At 32.7% G+C, this 27225-nt stretch overlaps 1 protein-coding gene across 1 annotated transcript in view; it reads left to right on the forward strand.

Moving 5' to 3' along the window:
* The window catches only part of LOC129230167 (uncharacterized), a 98910-nt gene that overhangs the window by 29364 nt on the left and 42321 nt on the right, over nt 1-27225 (forward strand). The window contains exons 6-8 of the mRNA XM_054864568.1: nt 14692-14756; nt 18205-18256; nt 22844-23009. Of these exons, the coding sequence (XP_054720543.1) occupies nt 14692-14756; nt 18205-18256; nt 22844-23009 (283 nt within the window). The remainder of the gene's footprint in view (nt 1-14691; nt 14757-18204; nt 18257-22843; nt 23010-27225) is intronic.

Consider the following 27225-nt stretch of genomic DNA (forward strand, 5'->3'; position numbering starts at 1 on the left):
TTTACCCCGAGTATACTCGTGTAAAGAGGTACATTTGAATTTCTACGTGTTCATGCATATTTAAGCGTGCATATACGAGAAAGTACGTGTACATACAAGTATGTTCGTGTACACACTAGAATATGCGTATAGATATTTGCTACCCCGAATATACTCGTGTAAAGAGGTACATTTGTATTTGTACGTGAATATACATATTTGTGCGTGCATATAGGAGAAGGTACGTGTATATACAAGTACGTTCATGTACACACGAGAATATATGTAATCATACGTGTTACCCCGAGTATACTCGTGTACAGAGGTAAATTTCTATTTAAACGTGTATATACATATAGATGCACGCATATAAGAGAAAATAAGTGTATATACGAGTAAGTACGTGTACACACGACAAATAAAATGTTTAACCCGAGTATACTCGTGTACGAAGGCACATTTGTATTTCTACGTGTGTATGCATATCTATGCGTTTATAAACGAGTAAATACATATATATATATATATACGATTATGTACGAGTACATACGATAGTATGCGTATAGATACGCGTTACCCCGAGTATACTCGTGTAAAGAGGTACATTTGTATTTCGACGTGTATGTACATAACATATTCAAGAATGCATATACGAGAAAGTATGTGTACATGCAAGTATGTTCGTGTACACACTAGAATATGCGTATAGCTATGTATTACCCCGAGTATACTCGTGTAAAGAGCTACATTTGTATTTGTATGTGTATATAGATATTTATGCGTGCATAAAAGAGAAGATACGTATTTATACAAGTATGTTCATGAACACGCGAGAATATATGTAAACATACGTGTTATCCCGAGTATACTCGTGTAAAGAGCTACATTTGTATTTCTACGTGTATATACGTATTTAAGCGTGCATTTACGAGAAAGTACGTGTATATACAAGTATGTTCGTGTACACATGAGAATATGCGTATAGATGCGTGTTAACCCGAGTATACTCGTGCACAGAGGAAAATTTGTATTTATGATTGTACATACACTTTTATGCGTGCATGTAAGAGAAAAGACAAGTATATACGAGTATGTACGTGTACGCACGAGAATATGCGTTTAAACCAGTGTTGTGCATTAATCAACTAAATCCTCAAACGACTAAAGTAATCTGACTCACATTTAGTTCAGATTATATTTAATCTGATTTTTTCAATTGCAGACGACGATTAACGTTAGTTTAAACTAACTTGGTTAGTTGTAGGAAAAAAATACTAATTTAGTTCACACTGATTTAGTTCAGACTAATTTAATCAGATTGATTTAGTCAAACTAATTTAATCAGATTGATTTAGTCAAACTAATTTAATCAGATTGATTTAGTCAACTAAAGTAAGCAGATTAAACTTCGTCAGATTAAACTTTCTACTAAATCTAGAGAGATTGAAATAAATCTACACCGTATGTACTTGTATTTTCTCATGTATGCACGCATAAAAATGTATGTACAATCTTAAATACAAATGTACCTCTACACACGAGTATACTCGGTGTAACATTTATCTACACGCATATTCTCGTGTGAACACGTACATACTCGTATTCTCTTATATGCACACATAAATATGTATATACACATTTAAAAGGAAATTTCTCTGTGCACAAGTATACTCGGCGTAGCAAGTATCTATACGCATATTCTCTCGTGTGTTCACATACATAATCGTATATGCATGCATTTACCTATGTATAAGCGCATAAATATGCATATACACATAGAAATTCAAATGTACCATTGTACATGAGTATACTCGGGCTAAAAAGGAATATATACGTCTATTCTCGTGTGTACACGAACTTACTCGAATATACACGTATTTTTTCGTATATGCATGCATATATATATATATATATATATAAATATATATATACGTTTAAATACAAATTTACCTCTGTGCATGAGTATACTCGGATTAACACGTATCCATACGCATATTTTTTGTGTACACGTACATTCCCGTGTAATCCCGTATTTACTCGTGCATGCACAAATAAATTTGTACATACACTTAGAAATTACACATACCTCCGTCCACGAATATACTCGGGATAACAGGTAGAAATGCAAAAAAAAAAAAAAAAAAAAAAAATGGGTTTACACTTATCTACTCGTATATACACGTATTTACTAGTGTTTACACGTACTTATAGTTATATACACGTAGAAATACAAAATTTCCAGTAAACACGAATATTCGGGTTAACACGTATATATACGGATATGCACAAAACTACTCGTTTATACATGTTTTTACTCGTATATACGAGTAAAAACATGTACAAACGAGTGTATGCGAGCATAAATATGTATTTTAACGTATTAAAGTACAAATACAAATGTACCTCTGTACACGAGTATACTGGGTTACACGTATCTATTCGCATATTCTCTTGTGTACACGAGCATACTCGTACATACTTGTCTTTTCTCGTATATGCTCGCATAAAAGTGTATGTACAATCTTAAATACAAATTCTCCTCTCTGCACGAGTATACTCGGGGTAACACGTATCTATACGCATATTATCGTGTGTACACGTACATACTCGTATATACACGTATTTACTCGTTTATAAACGCATAAATATGCATATACACTAAGCAATACAAATGTTCCATCGTACACGAGTATACTCGGGCTAAACAAGTATCTATATACCTGTTGTCGTGTGTACACGTACTTACTCGTATATACACGTATTTTCTCGTATATGCATGCATCAGTATGTACATACACGTTTAAAAAGAAATTTACCTCTGCGCACGAGTATACTCGTGGTAACACGTATGTTTACATATATTCTCGTGTGTACAGGAACATACTTGTATATGCACGTACCTTCTCGTTTATGCACGCATAAATATCGATATACACGTAAAAATACAAATGTAGTTTTTTATACGAGTATACTCGGGGTAACACATATCTATACGCATATTCTCGTGTGTACACGAACATACTTGTATGTACACGTACTTTCTCGTATATGCATGCTTGAATATGTATATACACGTCGAAATAGAAATGTACCTCTTTACACGAGTATACTCGGGGTAACACGTATCTATACGCATATTCTCATGTGTACACGTACATACTCGTATATACACGTATTTACTCGTTTATGAACGCATAAATATGCATATACACGTAGAAATACAAATGTGCCATCGTACACGAGTATACTCGGGTTAAACAAGTATCTATATACCTATTGTCGTGTGTACACGTACTTACTCGTATATACACGCATTTTCTCGTATATGCATGCATCAGTATGTACATACACGTTTAAATAGACATTTACCTCTGCGCACGAGTATACTCGTGGTAACACGTATGTTTACATATATTCTCGTGTGTACATGAACATACTTGTATATACACGTACCTTCTCGTTTATGCACGCATAAATATCTATATACACGTACAAATACAAATGTAGCTTTTTATACGAGTATACTCGGGGTAACACATATCTATACGCATATTCTCGTGTGTACACGAACATACTTGTATGTACACGTACTTTCTCGTATATGCATGCTTGAATATGTATATACACGTCGAAATAGAAATGTACCTCTTTACACGAGTATACTCGGGGTAACACGTATCTATACGCATATTCTCATGTGTACACGTACATACTCGTATATACACGTATTTACTCGTTTATAAACGCATAAATATGCATATACACGTAGAAATACAAATGTGCCATCGTACACGAGTATACTCGGGTTAAACAAGTATCTATATACCTATTGTCGTTTGTACACGTACTTACTCGTATATACACGTATTTTCTCGTTTATGCATGCATCAGTATGTACATACACGTTTAAATAGAAATTTACCTCTGCGCACGAGTATACTCGGGGTAACACGTATGTTTACATATATTCTCGTGTGTACATGAACATACTTGTATATACACGTACCTTCTCGTTTATGCACGCATAAATATCTATATACACGTACAAATACAAATGTAGCTTTTTATACGAGTATACTCGGGGTAACACATATCTATACGCATATTCTCGTGTGTATACGAACAAACTTGTATGTACACGTACTTTCTCGTATATGCATGCTTGAATATGTATATACACGTCGAAATAGAAATGTACCTCTTTACACGAGTATACTCGGGGTGACACGTATCTATACGCATATTCTCATGTGTACACGTACATACTCGTATATACACGTATTTACTCGTTTATGAACGCATAAATATGCATATACACGTAGAAATACAAATGTGCCATCGTACACGAGTATACTCGGGTTAAACAAGTATCTATATACCTATTGTCGTGTGTACATGTACTTACTCGTATATACACGTATTTTCTCGTATATGCATGCATCAATGTGTATATACACGTTTAAATAGAAATTTACCTCTGTGCACGAGTATACTCGGGGTAACACGTATGTTTACATATATTCTCGTGTGTACATGAACATACTTTTATATACACGTACCTTCTCGTTTATGCACGCATACATATCTATATACACGTACAAATACAAATGTAGCTTTTTTACACGAGTATACTCGGGATAACACATATCTATACGCATATTCTCGTGTGTACACGAACATACTTGTATGTATACGTACTTTCTCGTATATGCATGTTAGAATATGTACATACACGTCGAAATACAAATGTACCTCTTCACACGAGTATACTCGGGGTAACACGTATCTATACGCATATTCTCATGTATACACGTATATAAACGTATTTTCGCTTTTGTGCACGCATAAGTATGTGTATACACAATTGTATGAGCAATAAGGTATACAATTGTATAAAGTATGTGTATAAGCAAATTTACCTCTGTACACGAGTATACTCGGGGTTACACGTATCCATATGCATATTCTCTTGTATACACCTACATACTCGTATATACACGTATTTACTCGTATATGCACACATAAATATGTATATTCACTTAAAAATTCATATATACCTCCGTACACGAACATACGCGGGATAACACGTTTATATACGTATTGTCACGCACATACTTGTATATACACGTACTTTCTCGTCTATGCTTGCATAAATATGTACATACACGAATAGAAATACAAATGTGCCTCTGTTCATGTGACATTTATATTTTACGAATTTAATCTGAATTAAAAATTTAATCAAATCAATTTGATTACTTTTAATCTGATTACTTTTAATCTGACTAAATTCAATTTGATTAATTTAATCTGAACTAAATCAATCTGAACTAAATTAGTTTTTTTAATCAACTAACGAGTTAGTTTAAACTAACGTTAATCTTCGTCTGCAATTGAATTAAATTTTTAAAATATTAGTCTGAACTAAATGGGAGTCAGATTACTTTAGTCAACTAATCAATCAATTACAAATTTAGTTGATTTTTTTAGTTGATGCCCAACACTGACGTGGGGGTTAGGTTCTACGGAAATGCTGCTTAAATTGAGACTTAATAGTAGTGTAAAAATAGGGGTTAGGTTCCGTAGATAAAAAAATCTACTGCATTCTAGTGATGACTAATTGTATAATAAGTTTAATGTGTACTTATATCGATTTCTATACACAACATGTATATAGAAAACACAAATTAGTGTTGTGTTCTATTTATAAAAAGGAGCTGGCAATGATAGTCTTTTGGCAATCATTAAGAAATTTTCTCTGTAATTCGTTCCCAAAGCATTAATGCATCTGTGACCACCTGCCTCATTTTCATGATAGACTCTTCCTTCACTAACGAATCAGAAAGATCATTTCTATTATTCAGTAAGTTGCCGTCCAATAGCAGGGCTAAGGCAGAAATACATGAAATACACTGCTAGCTCAGTCAGTGACTGAACTGGCGGTGTATTTCATGTATCATTTCTATTGTCTAGGAATAGCTCAAAATTTTCAATGTGAACGTTTTTGGTTGTGCATCAGCGATGTTGGTATCCTCGTTGGTTTTGGCCGCCTTTGTCACTCCTAAAAGCTCTTCTTCCAGTGAGTTCTGAACTATGCAAGTTCAATAACTGAACTTCTGGAAAGAGCTTTGGAACCAATTACATAAAATGTCTCCAGTGACCCAAGCTCGATTATTAGCATGCCAAAATGCAGCGTATTATGTGTAATCTACAATCTTTACGAGTTTGGATTTTGAAGAGGGGCAAATTTTATCTGTTTGCATTGCCGCATCCTCGTAAAAATGAAACTCATCCGCGTAAAATAAAATATAGGTGTGAAATCTTAAACCATGTAAAAAATAAACCTGCGTAAAAGGAGGGTCTGCTGTATTTCCACTATCATTTAACTTGCATGTAATACACACTGATAAAAAGGTAAATCAATTAGCCCATCAAATAACACATTTGTAGAATGAAGAATGTTTACTCAGAAATGACAAACAAAGGAAACTTTTTGAGTGAATCAAAATAACTATTTAGTAGTCGCGAAAATCCAAGGTAATTAGCGCTCACCTCACCTCAGATTGCTGAAAACTCAGTCTATTCAAAAAAATTCTCCCACATAAAAATTTACAGTATTCAGACGACTTAAGAAAAAAGCACCGTTTACTTGCTTGTATCAAGAAAAGGAACAGTTGTCTTAACGAATTTTATCGCTCAAAAGTCAACAGAAATTTTGATTTTAATTTCGTCTAAACAAGTTTTAACTAGTTTTTCTCTATATCCGTATGTATTTAAGTGTGCAAGGCAACCAAAATATGCAATTTGCTGGTGCTCAAATTCATTTTGACGAGTTTTGCAGTGACCTGTGTATCGATGTGTGTGTGCGAGTATGCATATATCTTGGATTACACAAAAACGGTTAGTTGTAAAAAGGTTTGAATTTTGTCCATGCAACTCAAGTTGTGCATCTCCTTTTTTGATTACAGTAGGATATTCGAAAAGGGATGTTATACGTTCTTTATGGCAAATCAAGGTCAATTTTATGTATCAAGTTATAATCTTCAAAGCATCTCGTAATCCATATCTTGTAGTCGATGTATATTTCATGCTACTTAAGAAGTACGCGGTAGCAAAATGTTTCTATTTCCAGATTTGACTGAAAATCAATTTTTTATCTACTAGAAATTTTACTTAAAACTTAAATGAAGCACCTTGGATTAAACGGAACATCTAACTTATGAGACTACTGTGTTTATTTATTTTTTGATATAACTATTGTAGATTTGCTTTAGTCAGTTAAGGTGTTTCATAGAAGTTATTTTTAAAATGTAACTCCAAACACTCAATATTTGTTCTCAGCACATATCATAAACATAAAATCAGATTAATAAAATCCTGCGCAAAATACTCCTGAGCCCGAGCAAGATGTTTTTCTTCATTACCTCAGTGAGTTTTGGTCTTTTTTGCAGGATAATGTTTTGAAAATATTTCTTCCGCAAGCTTTCTTTTCAAAATAGCAACCAATATTTTTGTATCAATAGGGAAAGTTTTTTAAGTAATTTTTTTGTACTTAAAAAAAAAAAAAATCTGAATTTTTTGTCAGAACATGGTGTTATTCTTTTCCTGCTTCGATTCCCTTTTCATTTTTAAAAAATTGCTAAAAGGTCATATAAATGAAATTAGCTTTCTTTTGAGTATGTTCGGAAGCTTTTTATCTCAGATTTTTTCTCTTGAAGGATGATCTGCAACATTACACTTAACTGTAGAAAAATAATAATAAATAAATCCTCTGTAGCAAGTCTCTTATTAGTTAACTGTTAAAGTGAGAACTTGTCATGTTAGAATTTATGAACTATAGAAGGGAGGGATTAGTTACTAGATAATCATTCAGCTGTTTTGAATAATAATACTGAAGATAAAAACATTATTTTAAGAAAATTCTTATCATAAACTTCAAAAAAAAGTTATCTGCCTGAAATGAAATTGAATTGCAAGAAAAATTACAGTTTCGCATCATTTGAATGATTTGGCAACCTACTGTAGTTTTCAGTTTTCTCAGTTTTATTCTTAGTGATATAACTTTATACCAAGTATAATAATTTTTCTTGGATCGGCAACTTTCCACTTTTTTGTCCTTTTCCTCTTTTTCCATCCCATTTTTTTTCCGCAAATAGTTTCCTTCCTATGGTAAATGATAGTGTGTGTAAAATGGTTAATTCTTTCCCATTAGGATGCTACTGTTCAAAGAAAGTTTTCAACATATAAATTTGAGACAAAGTATTAGAAAACATACATGTGTTCTAGATGCTCTTGAAGTTGAGTGCTTTTGTTTCTTTTTTTTTTCCATATTTTTTTCTGTAATTTCAATTTTTAATTTGGTCTCTTTTCTCTCTTATTTTGTTTATAAGATTTTGCCTTATAATCAAAAATAGGGTTAAAAGAGATTTTTTAGATTTTCTGTCTAAATCTATGATTGAAATGCGCAATCTTATTGCATCTATTACAGTATTTGAAATTTTTGCCTTTAGAGCTCTTAGCTATTGTCTTCAAAGTGTGGACAAATGTTTTTGAACATTATTTTCTTTCATTATAGAATTTTAAAATTTTTCATGTTCATGGCAGCAAAAGACATAATAGTTAAACCAATGTAAATTGAATATCTTTCTACCCAAAATAAACTTTAAATCTGGTTATGAATTTTAACATTTTTTTAAATTTGCAACATTTGGTGGACTAAACAAATGTACTCATGACGTGAAAAACCTGTGCCACCATTTTTGAAATTGATATTATTGAATCATGGAACTAAAATAGTAAATCCTGTTTTTTTCTGTTAGATTACACTTGCAATGAAATTCACTCATTCCCTGAAGACCTACATGCTATAATTTCGAGTATGAACTTTGGGAAATGTTTATTGACTATTTAGAAATAAAAGTAGAAGATAAATTATTACAAAAAAAAAAAGATGTTTTTTATTTTCATCTGAAAAAAACCATGGAGCATAATACTGCTGTAGGAAGATAAAGGGCAGTACTGTCGGCCCCGCTTAATTGAATATTGCCAGTTCCAAGAAATATTATTCGATAAAGTGGGGTATTTGATGAAGCGGGAACCTTTCTAAATTGACAACATTTGTCTTTAAACGTAATACTAATGATAAATCGATAGCTATATAACGGAAATAGTCTATGCTATTGCTAAAAAGTTATTGAAATAAGCTAAATTTCAATAATTAGTACAATACATAACAAATACGCATGGAGATTATAAAAAGTAACCTACAACTTGAGCTATGAAATCTTTGTTTTGGCACCTTTTTTCAGTACGTTATTTTTAGAAAAATACCATAATAGGGGATTGCTTACTCAAAGTGTTTTGAGAACCCTCTTTCCCCTCCTTGTCTTCCGCATCTTTCATTTATCAATTTATCATTGTCTAAAATGTGTATATTTACTTGTATTATTTAATTTAATTATCAATAGCACTTTTTTTTTGTAATGACAAAAGCAAAAAAAAAATTAAAAGAACAATGGAAATGTTTTGATGGAATATGAATATTGTTTTTCTCGCCTTCAACGACAAGAATTGTTCTCACTTTAATTTATTCAAAAATTTTCTCAACAAAAATATTTGCTAAAGCTGATTAATATTATTCAATTATCCGGGGAAATTACTTGATTAAGCAGGGATCTTTAACAGTGTGTTTATGGGGAAAAATTCGGTTCCAGGAGATTTTATTCGTTTAAGCAGGTTATTCATATATCCCTAACCCGATTAAGCAGAGCTGATAGTATTAGCAAATTTTTAATTTTTTTGTATTTTTGGCATCTATTATTGTACTTTAACTTGCTTGCATATTTGGTTTCCGCTGAAAATAATGCATTAAAAAAGCGTTAAATTCCAACATGGCCTTGTTAGTATCCAAAACCTGCTTCTTCAAATATCTGAAGAACTCATTTCTGCAGATGCTGCCTTTTACTTCCCCTCGGCAGAATAACTAAAACAGTTGATTCAGAATTTGATCTCCCATAAAAATGTCAAACAGAATTAAACATGCAACTGGAGTTATTTTGTATGCCCTTTCTTGCTGAGTTTTCCATATTTGGTTTCATTCGATTTTCCACTTTTTCCCCTTCTGAGATCTCATGCCTGTTTATATTTAGTGATTGGCAATTTGACCTAGCTGGCAATTTGACCTATCCCTTTACAAACAATGGCGCTTCAGAGACGTCAAAGAATGGGTAGTGGCACATGATATGAATGCCAATCTACAATGGTACTTGATGTGAATGACATCTCAGAGACAATCTCAGACTTGCCAACTCTCCATATTTTGTCCATTTCTCTCAGTTTCACATTTATGTCTACTTTTCTCCCGCTTTTCTTCAGATTTTTTTATTTTATCATCGTCAACTTAGAAAATAGGATAATTTCTACTTTAGTAAGGTCATGGGCACTTGGAACTGTTTACCAGAAGAGGTGGTAATGAGCAAGGGGGTGGATAGCTTTCAGAGGGCTTTTGATCTTCACTGGGGACTAATAAACTGACTATTGCCAGCCTAGATGGGCCCAGAGCCTGTTGCTGGTCGTCACATTTGTGTTTGATCACGATTTTCATTTGTAAAAGAAAAAGTTTTTCTAATCCTTAATAAAGTGCATTGCCATAGCTTCTTGAGCTTTTCAAGTTCTGTTCTGATATAAAAATAAAGTGACTTATCTGTTTCAAAACAGCAGAGTGCTTTGTAAAGCGAAAGAACTTTCAGTAAAAACCTTTTTATTCAACATTAACAGCATGCTTCTGGCAAGATGCAGCACTGAATGCATAGCAGGCAAAAAACAAAACATGTGGCTGAAAGCCCACAGCTGTAAATGCAGTTACATGTACAGCCAACACCTGATTGGTCTATTGACATCATATTTAAATTACCCTCTAGCTCTTGATTGTTGGCTACAGTTAAGATACTGAATATCTAATTTTGAATCAAGAAATACTTATTCTAATTTTATATTTCTTTTTAGTAGATAATTAAATATTTTTCTGATTATTTATTTACATGAAAGAATACTGTACATGGTTTGTACAGTACACCGTATACACATGAGAAAATGGCTTATGCAAATTTTCAGCACATTGCAGGTGATTGGGGAGCAATCTTTTAGCATCTGTTTCTGGTGTTCTTTTTCTGATTATTTCCTCACTGTGCAATACCTATTGAACTAAAATTCAAAGGTGTTTTTGGCATTTCCTTGCTTTCAGCTCCACCCCTGCCCCCTCCCCCTCCCCAAGAAATTATGTTTGAAATAAAACTTATTGTTTTATTTCAAATGTGCTGCCGTAGAAAAGTCTTTGGTGACTTTTTTTTCACTATATATACTTTATTTTGCAACTTGCATAACATATTTTTTGAAACTCATTAACATTCAGTGGAATGCTTTTAACACGAAACTTAGGAGACCAAAATATTTGTAATAAAAGAACAATTCTTTCAAATATTTTCGATGCCATAAAATTTTATTTTGAATTCCTTTCAAACAACTAGTAGGTGACGTCTATTGGAATAAAATGCAAGTAAAAATCCCGGTGTTTTAGGGAACATGTCACTTATTATTTTTTTGAAGTTGTCTTTTTCTGTGTCATATTCTGCACAAATTGCTTAAGACCATCCATTGCTTTAGTCATCTCTCCATTTGAATGCACATCTAAGTATCTGCACATACTTTTTATCATTTCCTGCATTTCTGAAATAGAAGGGACAGAAACTATCGCTGGTGTTTCAGATTCTTGGTCGGAACCTACATTAGAGGAATCATTTGGATCATGCACAATATCAAAAATTTCTCTGTCTGTCAAACAGGTGCTGTATACACATCATCATCTATTGCAACATTTTCATTTAATGGTAGTGCAGGACAACCAAGTAACGTTGAGACTTTCCCAAAAAAGATCATTACATGTTGACTCAGTCTTAATCTCGGTTGATTCTTGAGTTGCTGAAGAATGTGCTAGTTTGGAGGACCCCATATGGTGAAAGCAAAGCAATTTTCGATTGCTGTTGGCTTCACTAAATTCCTTGCTGAGCGCAACATCTGCAATGCATCCAATAAATTAATTTTAGAATCTTCCTTCGCTTTGATTACAACTAAATATTTTTGAAGCAGTTGCTTTCGATAATTAAATTTCAGATTTTGGATGAAACCTTGATCACATGGTTAGAAAACACTCGTGGTATTTGCCAAAAGTGTGCCAAAAGTGTAAGCTTAATAGCTTCTAATTCGGCGTTATCGGAGTGTACTTTATCGTAATCGAAAATAAGTGCAACTTTACACTTTTCTTGAAAAAAATCGCTTATCCAACATTTTAGTCCAGTCATTGAAAAGGTATGGTGGCCACCATCCATGCATTTTTATTTGACATGTATTCAACTGGTAAAGTACTTTCATTTTTAAAACACTGGGGTTTTAAACTTTTTTTTTCCTATTATAAATAACGGTACTTTTCAGATCCATCTGAATAGCATTCAACCAATACCGTGATTATATCTTTAAAAATTTTTTTCTAAAGAACATGGCTGTCGTGCTGTACTTTAAATGCTAAAGTTTTGTTGGGTAAGCAACTGTAAAATAACCTTGTTTTGTCAGCGTTGAAGACATCTTTTGGGTTGAATTCCTGAAGTACTGAAAGCAATGTGGATGCAACCAATCAACAGTCATAGAGGGTAAAACATTGTTAACTTCCTTGCAAACATTTTTCAGTACAATGTCATTCCTTTTCTTAAAACGTTCCAGCCAGCCTGGATTTGCCAAAAACTTGATTTGCATTCCTTTCGCCATTTCATCTGCCTTTTCCAACAACAAAGGACCTGATATCGGAGCATTCTGTGACCTATCTTGTTTAAATCAAATAAGCAAAGCCTTTTCCAGGTCTTCGTGTTTCGCAGTCCTCATCAGTTTTTTCTTCGGCTCAAAAACATTCTGCACTCAAACATTAACTAAATTTGATCCCTCTTTTTATTATTGTTGATAAAGTATAATTGGCTGTACCAAACACTTTGTAGATTTCTGTTTTAGTCCTGCTTTTTCATCAACTCCATTAAGCAAAGCAAGTCCATCTTCATTTTTAAAGAAATAGCCGCTTACTTTTGTTTCTCACAGGGTTCGTACGGGTCATGGAAATCCTGGAAAGTCATGGAAAAAAAATTAGCCAATTTCAGACCTGGAAAAGTCATGGAAAAATGAAATTTTCATTGAAAATCATGGAAATTAATTTCAAGTCATGGAAAAATGTCCTGAACAAAGAGAAAGTAAGAGTAACTGAGGGAGCATTAGAAATCTTGAGTGATTTAACAGTAGAGCACATAGAAGCTATTAAAAGTGAAAAATTGAACGATCCCAAAATCAAATCTGAATTTTGAAATCTCATTGCATCCACTTCTGTAATAGCCGCGTGCCTTTTTTTGCAATGTGATTTTACTGCTTGGACATCACTTATTTTGAATTTGCAGTTATATTCAACACTTCTTATGTTTCATATTCTGTAGTAGCGAAATTTACGTTCTTAGTTTTGCCCCGCCCACTCAAAAAAAAAAAAAGCAATTCAATAGAATCCGAGTTCGATTCCATCACTCATACATAGGAACTTTATTATTAAATTTATCAGAGTTTATCTTAATTTGTTGAAGGTTTGAGAAAATAAAGATATTTAGTCAGGCGATAGAATACAGAAAAAGAGGAATTCGAATTCTCTAAAACAGTAGTGCCCAACATACGGCCTGCAAAGCTAATCTATGCGATCCACTGCTACGTTCAATGTCAGGAAGCAAACATGTTCTGGAATTTCTGAACCTAATAATTTATATGCATTTGAAAATGTGCAAATAAGTAAACAAAACAAGTGTACTTTTGAGTCGAAAGATTGATTCATAGCTGAATGGTTTTTTCAAAAAAGATCTGGTTTAGAAAAACATAAAAAACTAAACTATGTGGCTTTACTTTAAAGAACCAAAATACTGTCAAGTTATGTGGATGATTAAATGCACTGTTGACACTACCTGTTTATAAAAAAAAATTACCAGACATTTAAGCATCATCATATTTGTTTCACTGCATTTTTACTTTACTTAAATTTATGATGAAGACAAATAAGAATAGTTTAGTTTTTTAAGTGTACACTTATTTTTTTTTTTTTATTTTGAGTAAGTGCTTCAATGAGACTGTGGCATTCCATGTAAACATTTTGCTAATGCTCATTTCCAAAAATTAGCAAGTTTGAGATTAAATAGTGCTATTCTCTTCGTGTAATGAGGTCATGAAAATTTTCATTGAAGTCATGAAAAAGTCTTGGAAAAGTCATGGAATTTTTTCATCCAAATAGAGTATGAACCCTGTTCTCAGCCATTAGGCTCACAAAACATAAACAAATTTACAAAAAACAAGAGTTCAAATTTTTAGACAAAATTAATGTGAAATTCAACAGTTTCAATGTAAACGAACCTAAACAGGAAAAAAGAACAGTGCTACATACGTACAACATATAGAATTTACTAAGTTTGAAAAAGATTGAATTACACAAATAGTGCATGCACCTCTAAAGCTCTAGATCATCTTGGCATCTTTTACTCATTTCTTTATTATGTGCACAAGTTGATGACTACTTTATTATTTGAAAATTGTACATTATTGCATAAAATGTTGTTTTCTTGCATTTAATACTTTAAAATTGCCTTGCAGATGATTTAGAAGAGGCAGAGCTCATGAAAAAACTAGACTTCTTGAATGAAGTTCTGGGCCAAGAGGTATAAATTTTTTTAAATTGTTTTTATTTTCAGAAAAACTTGATTCAATCTTAAAAGGTTTTTGATTAATTCATGAGTGTATTCAATTCAATTATAAAAATCGGATATACTTTATTTTTACTTGTGTTGTTCCACATTAGTTGTTTTTAAGGTTAGAATTTGTCCTATGCACCTTTAGGACAATATATGTCTTAAAATTAAGGGACAAGGGGATAGTAAGTTTTAGAATCCTGTCAAATTGTACAAATCTAATAGAATTTTATTTATGTGCTGGAACAAGAGCGTAGACCCCCTTCCCTATTTTGTTTGTGTTGCCACCATCAAATCCTAATGTTAGAGCTAAGAGTTTTGGAAACCGTATAAACAAAACTATGAAGTATTCAAATGTAATAACTACTTTGGAACAAGATTAACAAGAAATTCCGTCTAGAACTATACGAGCCTACTTTTCCGTATACCCTACTACTTTCTAGTACCTGATCAATATTCTCAAAAATAGCTAAAATTAATAATTGCTTCAAACATATTTTAAAAATATTTTAAGCTAATTTCTAGGAATAAAATATTCCTCACTCATCTTTAAAAATTGGATGCGTAAAAAAAAATAAATAAAATAAAAATTAAAATAAAAAAAAATTAAAAAAATAAAATAACAGAACTTTTTAAACAAAGCAGCTAATACACTTTATTCCATTTAAAAAAAGAATCTTTAACAGCTTTCAAAACGTCAAAATAATAATTAAAATTAATAAACTTATTAAAATAAATACATCATATCAAAAAAAAAAAAAAAAAATTGTTTCTTTTTCCCTTGTTGCCAAAAATATTTTTTTAAATGAATTAATGCACTTAAAAAATAAATAAAAGCAGTAAAATGTCAACTTAAAGAAATACTTTTCATTATCAAAAAAAAAAAAAAAAATTGTGCATATCTTTATGTGGAAACATAAATGACTTCGAGTTTATTCGCCGAAAACTGAATACCTAAATTAAAACTTTAGCCTGAAAATAAAAACAAGTGATATCAACAATAATTATTTCACAGTTAAAACCATAGCTGCGGAGTCGTAGTCAATCTCATTTTGGGAAAAAGGAGTCGGAGACCAAGAATCCGTGTCCTCCGTGTATAAATTTTTGCCAAAGCTACAAAATCAGACTCGAAGTCGGGAGTTGGAGTCCGATTAATTGTCGGGCTTAGGAGTCGAATTCGGAGCCAGGTGCCCCTAAATTCTCGGAGTCTGGAGTTCGGCGTCAAGAGCTATTTCCAACGAAATTTGTTGAAAAAAATCCGCCTTCAAGTACGGAATCTACATTGACCTTCAGTTTCCCAGTAGGCGCTAATGTTAAGGGATTTGAACTGTTCAAAATTGAACAGAAAATTGTTCAAATCAAAAAGATATTTTATATACAAGTTTTTCATCAAAAGCTTTTTCCTACAAAGTTTGTTTGAAGCAAATTCGCCTCACAGTTCGGAATTGCCTTGAATTTCCCCATAGGCGTTAATGTTAAGTTTTTTGAACTGTTCAAAATTGAACATAAAATAGTTCAAATCAAAAAGTGAAATATGGGAATGAGGTGTCCTCGCCGATATGTTTCAAACAAAAAAAGTTTGTTCGAATAGGACTATTCATTCAAAAGTTATTTGGGGGGGGGGGGGGCAGACAGACAGACCGACAGACATTTTTTCCCATCTCAGTACCCTACTTTCCAATTTTTAAGTTTTCAACATTTATTTAATTATTTAATTTATTTTTAACTTTTCTTTTGTTTTTAGCGATATTTTTAAGATGCATTAAGCCTATTTTCATGCTTTTATCTTCTTTTTCTGACTTTTACTGGGAAAGTAGGTTAAAAAGATTGTTTTGACTCAGTTAAAAGTAAAAAAAAATTAAGATTTAGATTTTTTAAGAGAAAATCCAAGTCAAAAATTGAAAAAGATAATTTAAATCATGGTTGGATTCCATTTATTTTAATTATGGACACCTTTTTGCTGCTTAAGCATTGACTATTCTGTGAAACGTGATACAAGTGTTTTAAAATGGAAGAAGGATTTCTATAGTGATTTCAAATTAGTCTTAAATGCCAATATGTTTTGGTGAATGATAATCAAGTTATTTGGATGCAAGAAAGTCTCTATTTTGAACCTTATATTAGAAATTACAGGTCCTGTGATATGTAACTAGGATAAATATTTTTGAAAAACTTATCAGTATTATTAGGGCTATCTTTTTAATATTTATTATTTGTATCTTAGAATGTCTGGAAAATAAATGTATTGTTCTAGGAAAACAATTTATTAGAATATTATGGTTACTAACAAATTAAACTGGAGAGAAAGTATGAAAGTAGATATGACTGGCTCTAAATTAAAATACCTTAAATATCACTGATACAGAAAGTAAAGATATCATTCATCTTGTAATATGTTACTAATATAATATTTTGAAGAAAAATATTAGTAGAATTAAGAATATTTGAATAAATTTTTTCGAGCATGATAATTTTATTTATACTGTGAAACCCTGATTTTACATTGTCAATTTCATATGTTATCCTGCTTCTGACGTCATTTTCTGCTGATCTGTGAAAATACTACTGATAACACTAAAATATTCTGGATTTTACTCTGCCTTTTTAAAAAAAAATTCTGCCTAGTATGTTTTTCTACTAACAGATCAAAATCATTTTTCATCTGAAAAGACTCAGACTAAACTTTTTTTCATTTCTTTTTTTCAAGATAAATTTGTTTTACAGCTGCTTGAAGCCACTGTGACATTGATTTTGCTGTCTTGACATCCTTTGAGCACATGAGGAAATTCCTGTCACAGGCAATCTTCCTTCGCGAGAGTTGAGGAATAGAACTACTAAAGTTTTTCTTTAAAATCTTCCAGAAGTTGATAACTCATATATCACTTCATCACATCACGAATTTCTTCAATATCGGAGTTAATAACAACTGTTGGTGATAATGATGAAAACGATTAAAACACAGAAAAAATAATGGCTGGATGTCCCGACTGCTGATCAAGTGATTCAAAGCATTAAAAACTGTCAAACAATTTTTATTTTGCAAATACCAACCAAGACCCAATTTACAATCAAACCAAGAATCAAATTTGCAAAACATTGTCAGTATAAAACATGCTATAGATAAAATTAATGCTAAAAACAAAAGGAAAAATATTTTTTCCATTAGTTCATTTTGTAATTCTACTTTTAAACAATATGCTTAGATTTTTAACCCCGCCCCCAAATTTACATCATTCAGTTTTTATCACTTGCCCTATGGAACACTTAAAATCAGGGTTTCACTGTAATAGCTAACAAACTAAAATTAGAAGAAAAAAAAAGGAGCAAAAGTAATTTTTCAATATTAAAAATGGTAGTTATCATTTTACTTGATATTATTTACTGACATATAACTTCTTTTTTATGTTTCTATTTACAGATATCAAGCTTAAGGGAACAAGACAGAAGACATAATTTTACACATAATTGCTGTAAGTTTCTGCATAGTTTTTAGTGATGCATTACAATTGATGTAAAACACATGATTTTTTAACATCAACGATTAACAATTCTTAAGTTAAACTAAATTTTCCATAACGAAATTCTCAGTTTCTTTTTGCTTCCCCCATGCTCTTGCTTGGAATAGTTTTTACAGCCTCATATTTCATTTTGCAATGTCCACTTATTGCCAATCATGGATAAATTGAAATTTTTAACTGAATTAAAAAATAAATAAAATAAAACCTGAATTATTGGATATTATTCTCCAGTGTGAGTTCTTCCAGTGTAATTTGTTTGTAAGAATGTGTACCACAGCATTAAAAAACACATGTTTCAGGATGAAAATCTTTTGACCTATCTTAATTTTCTGAGAATTTCAGTTTTAACAATTTAAATATTTTTGATTTTCTCCCGTTTTTGTACTTTTGTAGAAATGCAGGACTTGCCATAAGCAGGGCCGTCCGAAGAGCTGACGGCATGCGTGGCGAATGTTTCCTGGCGCCCTCCCCCTTGCACACAGAAAAATTAAAGTTATAAATTTATTGTTTAACACTTGAAGGGGTCATACCTGCATTTTTTAAAAATATTAATGTACAAAGCTATCAAAGGGCTATGGATAATACATATTAAAACACAAGCAACAACCTTAACCCATTCTTTGCCCCGGCCAATACAGGATCGGCCGCGCAGTTTGTGTTAATACTGCCCCGGCCGATTCAGGCTCGTCGCAAGAAAATGGTTCCTAACTGCCTTCGACGAACCTGTGTCGTCACGGCGTTTCTAGCAGTTTTTGCAAAAGCAATTATATTCCAATCGCAAAATTTATTTTTTGTAAAACATATGAAAAATCGGAAGAGTTGGATTTAATAACATTTAAAACAAAAGATGTTAAGTTTTATATATTTTTAAATAAGATAAAAAGCTTACTTGCTAGTAGTGATAAAGCTAAGAACCTTAAGATGATTTCTGCAGAGATATTTTTAATAAATAGCAGGTTATACACAATAAAGAAATGAAAACAGCAATACCATTCTTTGAACCTCATGAATCTGTTTTTCTTTTTTTTTGAAGAATTTCACTTTTCCCCCAAAAATACGCTGATGCTTTTTTTGTGCTTTTTTTTGCTTTTTTTTTTTTTTGTTTATGCGAGGAGTGGTTTTTTTTTCAAGCTCTGTTTGGCTATGAAAAAAAACGGGTGACTATACAAAAAATATTTTACTATGAAAAGTAAGGTACAATGCATATTATTTCTCCACATAATCACCTTGTCAATTTAGGCATTTGTCTTACCTGTGCACAAGCTTTTCTATACCCTTCTCATAGAATGTTGCCGCCAATGATTGAAAGAGATTTTTGACAGTGTCTTTTAGTTCCATATCAGTTTAGAAGCGCTGTCCTCCAAGCCACTGCTTCAGTCAGGGAAAAGATGAAAGTCACTCTGCGCTAGGTCGGGACTATATGGTGGGTGTTCAAAAATATCTCAATGAAATTTCTGAAGGAGCTGTTGCGAAAGACGTGCACAGTGAGGACGAGCATTATCATAAATCAGAACAATTCCTGAAGTCAGCATGCCTTTTCATTTGTTTTGAATAGCTCTCCGTAAGCGCTTCAACATTTCACAATAAGAATCTGTCGTAATTGTTGTTCCCGGCTCCATAAACTCGAGAAGTAACACACCATTTTGGTCCCAAGAAACAATTGCCATAATCTTATGGTTGTTGAGGGTTTGCTTGAATTTTATGGGTTAATTTGGTAAATTAGTGTGCATCCATTGCAAAAATTATCGCTTCGTTTCAGGAGTATTGTATTGAACCTATGTTTCATCACCTATCACAATGGATTTCAAAAAATAATTTCCATCAACATTGTAACGCTCAAGAAATGACAAAGCTGCCCCCATTCGGAGAGTTTTGTGATTATCAGTCAACATCCTTGGGAGCAAGCGTGCACAAAGTTTTCTGTAGCACAACCGTTCTATAACTATAGAATTTAGGGACGATCTTGAAACTTCTGGAAATTGCATTGATAATTCACTCGTGAGTTTTCGATTTTCCTTAACTGCTTTGTCGACTCGTTGAACTAGGTCGTTTGTAGCCACAGACTTGCGTCCCTGACCCCCTTCATCATAAACATTAGTTCTGCTCTCTTAAAATTTTCGGCACCACTTACGAACAACACCAGCACTTATTAAGTTGTCGCCATACACACAACATATTCTTCGATGAATTTCCGCTGCCTTGTTACCTTCAGCTTCAAGAAACGAATTACACTTCTCAATTCACATTTGGCGGGGGACTCTATAGAGACATCCATGTTTTCATGTCTGTAGCTCAACAGGAAATGGCAGATAAGGCTCGACAGTAACCGAGTGTTTGGACAGTGGTATGTGCAGTATCCTAGTGTGCAATCCAACCACCTGCCATCCACCTGACTTTCCTACTGTGTAAACAGAGCTTGAAAAAAAAAAACAACCTATGTAGTTTACACAATCATGCTCCAATTGTCGCGCTGCATCAGCTTAGGAGGCTCCTGCCGCCACATTTATACGACTGTGCCATGAGACTATATATGGTGCTAAACAGTTGTGCTGATGTTTTTTGATTCCAAATGTACAGATTTATTTTCCTAAGTTGCGTTGGTTTCGATTCTCGATCGCTCTTTCTCGAAATCAATCATTTGGGAGGCAGGTAGTGGTGGTCATCATCACTTTAGGATCAGGTAAAAGGGCCTCTTCTGGGGTTCGTTTCTGATAATGCAACTGTGTTGCAGTTTAAAAACTGGTAAAGGCCCCCTCAATTCGTGGCACCTGGGCAGATTTTTGACTAATGCAATCAAACCTGTCTATTTCAAATTTCACGGGAAGCAAAAAAATCAATCTAAAAGGTTTCGCTATAAGGTTTTGAGAAACTTATTGAAATTTGAAATGTGAAGATGAAAATTTGAATTTTATACAAAAGACAATACATGCAAAAGATTAAAATTCTTCCATATTAGTTTTGTTAGGTATTTATTCTACTATTTTATACTAACCTTGTTGCAAGTTTAAGGAATCATTTTGACAGTAATCAAATTTTAAGCATACATTTTTCAAGCAAAAGTCTATTATTGCTTTTTGGTGCCTGATTTTTTTTTGGATTTAACTATCCTCTTGAGGTTGGCATGGCTGGAATATTTAATTTGGCGGCAATTTCATTTTTTTTTCATTAATGGATTGCTGTCCAAAAATTCTAGAATTTTTATTATTTATCATTTAAAAGAATCTAAACTTTCTTTTCATTCCCATCATCTCGGTTTTCTAAGCAGTCACAACTTTAAGCAAGAGAGCAACCACAGAACATTACTTAAACCAGATAACAGAGTGAAACAGCTTTTAATTTGAATAACCTTTAACTACAAAAATGAAAAACTTACCCCAGATGCCAAATCTGTCAAGCCAACCCCCCATCTCATCGTCCCATTCTCTGCCCTCTGCTCTGCTTCGGAGAAAGTGCTTGAAATGACTGTCCTTTTGTTAGTCTTCCTAGAAAACCAACCTATTCCTGGATGCATTTCCTCCTTTTTTTCACTGCCCTCTCTGCCCTTGAGGACAATGCTACTGTTTCTGTAAAGTTATTAGTTGTTTTGAAGATTACTGGGCTTCAAATCCGAAAATAACAGCATTGCTGGAATTCAAGATATAGAGGAATTTGGGATTTTTTTTTCTTTGAGATAAACGTGGAAAATACATTGAATTTTGGCTGCATAACTTGGCATCATTGATTATTATAATTTTTTGCAACATACCTGATTATTGTGCAGAAAAATACTTAGCTTCTTGAATTAGTATTACAGTGACCCCTTGTTATATCGGAAAAAGCAATATAACCAAGATTATAAAAAGTAGCAATTCAATTATCATTCAAATTAATGGTATGTGCACCTATACAAAGATTAGTTTATCACTATAGTAGAACAATTTCCTTAATATAAAGAAAAGAATATTAATCCACCAGATTTCTTTTTAAAACAACAAAAAATAACTTGAAATATTTCTGCTTTATGGTGGAATTCAAGTGGACAGTCGCAGCTCAAACTGCAACATATTAATGGTATGGAAAACATGTCAGGTTTGTTTATTGATTAATAAAAAAGGGAAATACAGTTTATGAAAATTGTAACTTTTTCTTTTCGGTGTTGTCAAGTAAAGAAACATTAAAAAAAAGTAGTGTTTTGAAGACACAAGAGAAGCGTGATCTATCCAAATGATCAATGAACGAGAAGGTGTACTGAGGGTTACTTTATTTTTCAAAGTGCACTTAAATAATCCACAGAGAAATACTTTGCATTATTATTACTTTTCTTTTCTTAAGTGTACTTGAATATATTACAGTACTATTGCAAAATTTGATTTTCATGCTTTTTGTTGCGAAATTAGTTTTATGTGTATTTTCACTTTTCGCATAAACTGCTGCCTGAAATTAGCAAATAAAAAAAAATGTTTCCATTTTTTGAAAAGAAACCTTTTTCAATGCAAAAAATTTGAGGTTATGGATTTATTTCTATTGAATGTATTAATGAAGTTCTTGTTTGAATTGCAGCTGGCGTCTCTGAAGATAGTGATTACACCAGTGATGTCAGCTACCCTACGGTTCAACACCCAAGTGCCTCTATTCATCATCCCAACAGCTCGGCGTCACAATTCGGTGGAGCTGCAGAGATAACTCGCAGGGCTTCCGAATATTCCTCTCAAGAGGATAAAACTAAGTAAGTTCTTCTTAATTCACAAAAAAGCTTTTGATATTTTCATTTGAATGTTATGTACCTTTGAACAAGTTTCTATTTCAACTGTTTTGTAGGATGGTTCGTACGCTTTTAAAAAACCTTGATACTGCTTGAAATAAAAAGTTTCATTTTCAAGTGCTTGAAACCTTAAAAAACATTCAATGTGCTGTTATCCTTAAATTTTGTGATTTACTTTTCGAAAATACATTTAAAAAAACTTGACAGAAAAATTTTGCTGCTGCTTTTTGCGGAGTTTTCAGGTTCTAGTTGTGTGCTCTAAAATTTTTTTAAAAACGAAAATCCAATTAATTCGGGAAACTTTTTTTGAAAAATCGGTTACTAATTCGGTGTAGTAAAAGAATCGACTTTTTAAAAATTTCTACTTACTAAATTTTCACAATTAATTAATTACTCATTTAGTAAAAAGCTTGTGTTTTGTCAAAAATTGCATGCAGTGTTTAAGTTTTCAATCCTTTTACATCTTGTAAATTTTTCAATTATTTTAAAAGTCGGAAGCTATTTTAACAGTCCAGCGTCAAATATTGGCTCTCTTGAACTGTATGTGACTATAAATTATAGCAGTGATTTTGTTTTCAGGTATTTTACCAGATTTCTGGTTTTTTCATCTTCAAAAGTACCAGAAATCCAGTATTTTCAGAAAAACTAATTGAATATAACTTGTGAATTAATCTGCTCTCTTTTGACTAAAATGTATTTGTAGCAATATTTGTGGCGACCAACATCCAAAAACGAATGGATTTGGGCATAAGCTACTGTCACAATTCAGAACTATGTGACATTGTCCAGCCCATAAGTTAGCTCCTGTTTGTAGTCAGTGGTTGGCCTCTGTTTCATGTTTTCCCAGACCTTATGTTTTAGTTGTGTAGGGAGATAAGGTGAAAAAGAAGTTGGGGGTGACTGTGTTCAAGTTATACAAATCAATTTCTGACTATTTTGTCATGCCTTTATCTCTCCACCTCTCAATTGTTTTTCCTTGCTCCAAATTTTTGGCTGTAATTATTAATAATTATCTACTATATTCATCGTATAGATGTGTTACAATACCATTCTAAAATTATTTTACTTAAATAAATGCTTTTATATGCTGTTTTTGTACTTTCACTGCCTTCATTTTGAAAATTGTGATCTCTTTGCATCCGAAATGAGAATCAAAATTTTCTCATTTTGGATCCTATATGCTATTTAAAGAGGCAAATAAATGGAATATCTTTTTATTTTTATGGAAATCATAAATTAAAGATTTTCAAGTGAAATTCTGCACTCTTGACCGTTATAGAGTCAAAAGGTAAAAGTTTGAATCACCGGTTTAATTACTTTTGTACTTCAATTACATCAATAGTTAACAATATTATGCTTATTTTAGAGCTTTAAAGTTAATTTTACTTAAATTCTTTTAAATGCTGTGTCTATACTTATAACTAGGGCTGTGGAGTCGGAGTCAAACTGATTTTGGAATGAAGGACTCGGAGTCGTTAGAAAACATGCCAACTCTGAATCTGGGCTTCTTTTTTTCCTTTAATTTTCACCGACTCTCCTTGCATTTCTTAAAAAACTGACTACCAATTGGTTCGATTTCATGTATAAAGCCTTCTAATAAGAAAATAACTGTCATTGGCAACTAGCTGGCTTGGTTGCTTACCGAAATTTTGTTATAGCTGCCTTCGCCGTACCCTAGTTTGCTTGTTTTTTATTTTTCTTGAACTAATGGCTACTGTCGGCAACAGTTATGTTGCTTAACGTTTTCTAAGTAATCACATTCAAATAAAAATCACAATATACATTTTACTTCGATTTTAGTTATAAAATATTAGAAGAAGCCCTTGAGTAAGTCGGGAGCCGTAGCTGGAAGAAAACTTCTGAGGGTGTTGGTAAATTCAAATAAGGGTTGGCGCAAAAGCGTGAATCCAAAAGATCCGATAAAATACATCTGTTTTTTTTAATCTGAAGATTATGTCTGTATGTTTATGTCTCACTAAAAAGTATGAAATAAAATAAGTATGATTTCTTGGTTAGAACACAATAATTGCAGTTAATCTTAAAATCTTCATATTAAGGTTAATTCTAAAGCAGCCAGTAAAATTTAAATTAAAAACTGAGCAGAAAAGAAATATAGGAATAGTAAATGCTATTCGTACAGAGCTGTATACCACCGCATTTTGTGTAAAATTTTCTCAAGACGCACATGTGCTCGGTCTCTCCCAGCAATATAGTGCTATTGGATAAAAATGGAACAACATTTAAAAGCACAAAAAGGATAAAAAGTTTATAAAAACGCAGACATGTTTTGGAGGCAATAGCCTCCTTCCTCATTGCGAAATGTACAATTGGATGAATCAAGGTCAAGGGAGAGTTTAAAATGCGTAACCGGAAAAACATTGACCAATATCAGCTATCAGCAAGTGCTGAGGCAAAATATGGGAATGAATCCCCATCCTCAGTGAAATCTACATGGACTTTTTTCAACAGAAATTGTTTCAGTTATTTGACTTTCCACTCTGGCTTAGATATGTTGATGAACTTTCACCCTGTTAGATTGCACTGTTGATTTTGTTCTTTCTATCATTGATCTAATTAACTCCGTCAATTCTAATATTCAGTTTACTGCTGAGATTGAAAACAAGAATTCTTTGCCCTTTTTGGATGTTTTAATCTCGAAGAACAATAATAAGTTTTCTACTACCGTTTACCGAAAACCATTTGCTGTCTGTCTTCCCCCACACTCTCGTTCATGCCACCCGCAGAAGCAAAAAATGTCTGCTTTTTATACTTTTGTCAACCGAGCCGTCTAGATATATTCTGATCAGACCCTTCTCAACAATGAACTCAATTTTTTGAAAGCCATGGCGCTGGACAGGGGTTATCCTCTTCAGGTCATCGACAGGGCTTTTTGAAAACTTCCAACATACGTAGTTTTTCTTCTGCAAATTTTGTGGTTTTACCGTTTTATCCACACATTTCTTTTCATATTTCTAGAATTCTCAGTAAATTTGACTTTCGCATAATTTACATACCCATAAATAAACTTTCTTTTTCCAAACTGAAGGACCCAATCCAACCACTTGATCAGTGGGGCATATATTACATTCCTTGTCAATGTAATATTGGTTACGTGGGACAAACAAGACGTTCACTTAAATTTCATTTCAAAGAACATGAAAACCACGTTAAAAAACAGGAACTGAACAAATCTTCAATTGCTAAACATTGTTGGGACACAGGGCACAATTTTCTCTTTTCGGAAGCCAAGATCATTTGCAGACCTACAACACTAGGTGAATTAGATTTTCTGGAATCCTTTTACATTCATAAAAACTTAGATAATCTTTGCAATGAGTCTTTTGCTGTTCCGCATTTTTCTCCAATCTTATTCAATCTTACATGTTAGAATACCTCATATTTTGCCTCAGCACTCGCTGATAGCTGATATTGGTCAATGTTTTTCCGGTTACGCATTTTAAACTCTCCCTTGACCTTGATTCATCCATTTGTACATTTCGCACTGAGGAAGGAGGCTATTGCCTCCGAAACATGTCTGCGTTTTTATAAACTTTTAATCCTTTTTGTGCTTTTAAACGTTGTTCCATTTTTATCCAATTTACCTTGCACAAAGCTATCGCTTTTCAATATAGTGCTCTATTTTAGTTGAAATTTTATGGATGAAATACAATTTAAGATTTATGGGGAAATGTTTCAGATTAAAGTATTTGTATTTTTTATATCCCAACAAAATGTAAATGTGAAAAAGAAGCCAAGTTCAGTTGAAATGAGGTGCGGGAAAGACGGTGTCACCGACAAAAAAAAGTTCAGATCAAAACAGTTACCAAGTTCCATAACAGCTCCTTATAGAAGTTGGATTTTTTCATGTTCTTCAATTCATTTAGAAAACAATTTTTTACTTGCTTTGATAATGGATTTTAAACTTACGGCAAGTTTTAAATCTAATATCAAAGAAAGTAAAAAATTGTTTTCTAAATGAATTGAAGAACATGGGAAAATCCAACTTCTATGAGGAGCTGCTAGGGAACTGGGTAACTGTTTGGATCTGAACTGTTTTTGTCGGTGACACCGTCTTTCCCGTACCTCATTTCAACCGAACTTGACTTCTTTTTCACATTTATGTTTGGGATATCATTACTTTTTGAAAAGCTAAATCAAAGGTTATGTTCTAATTTAGAAA

Source organism: Uloborus diversus, chromosome 9 (genome assembly GCF_026930045.1).
Source record: "Uloborus diversus isolate 005 chromosome 9, Udiv.v.3.1, whole genome shotgun sequence".
Taxonomy (NCBI): Eukaryota; Metazoa; Arthropoda; class Arachnida; order Araneae; family Uloboridae; genus Uloborus; species Uloborus diversus.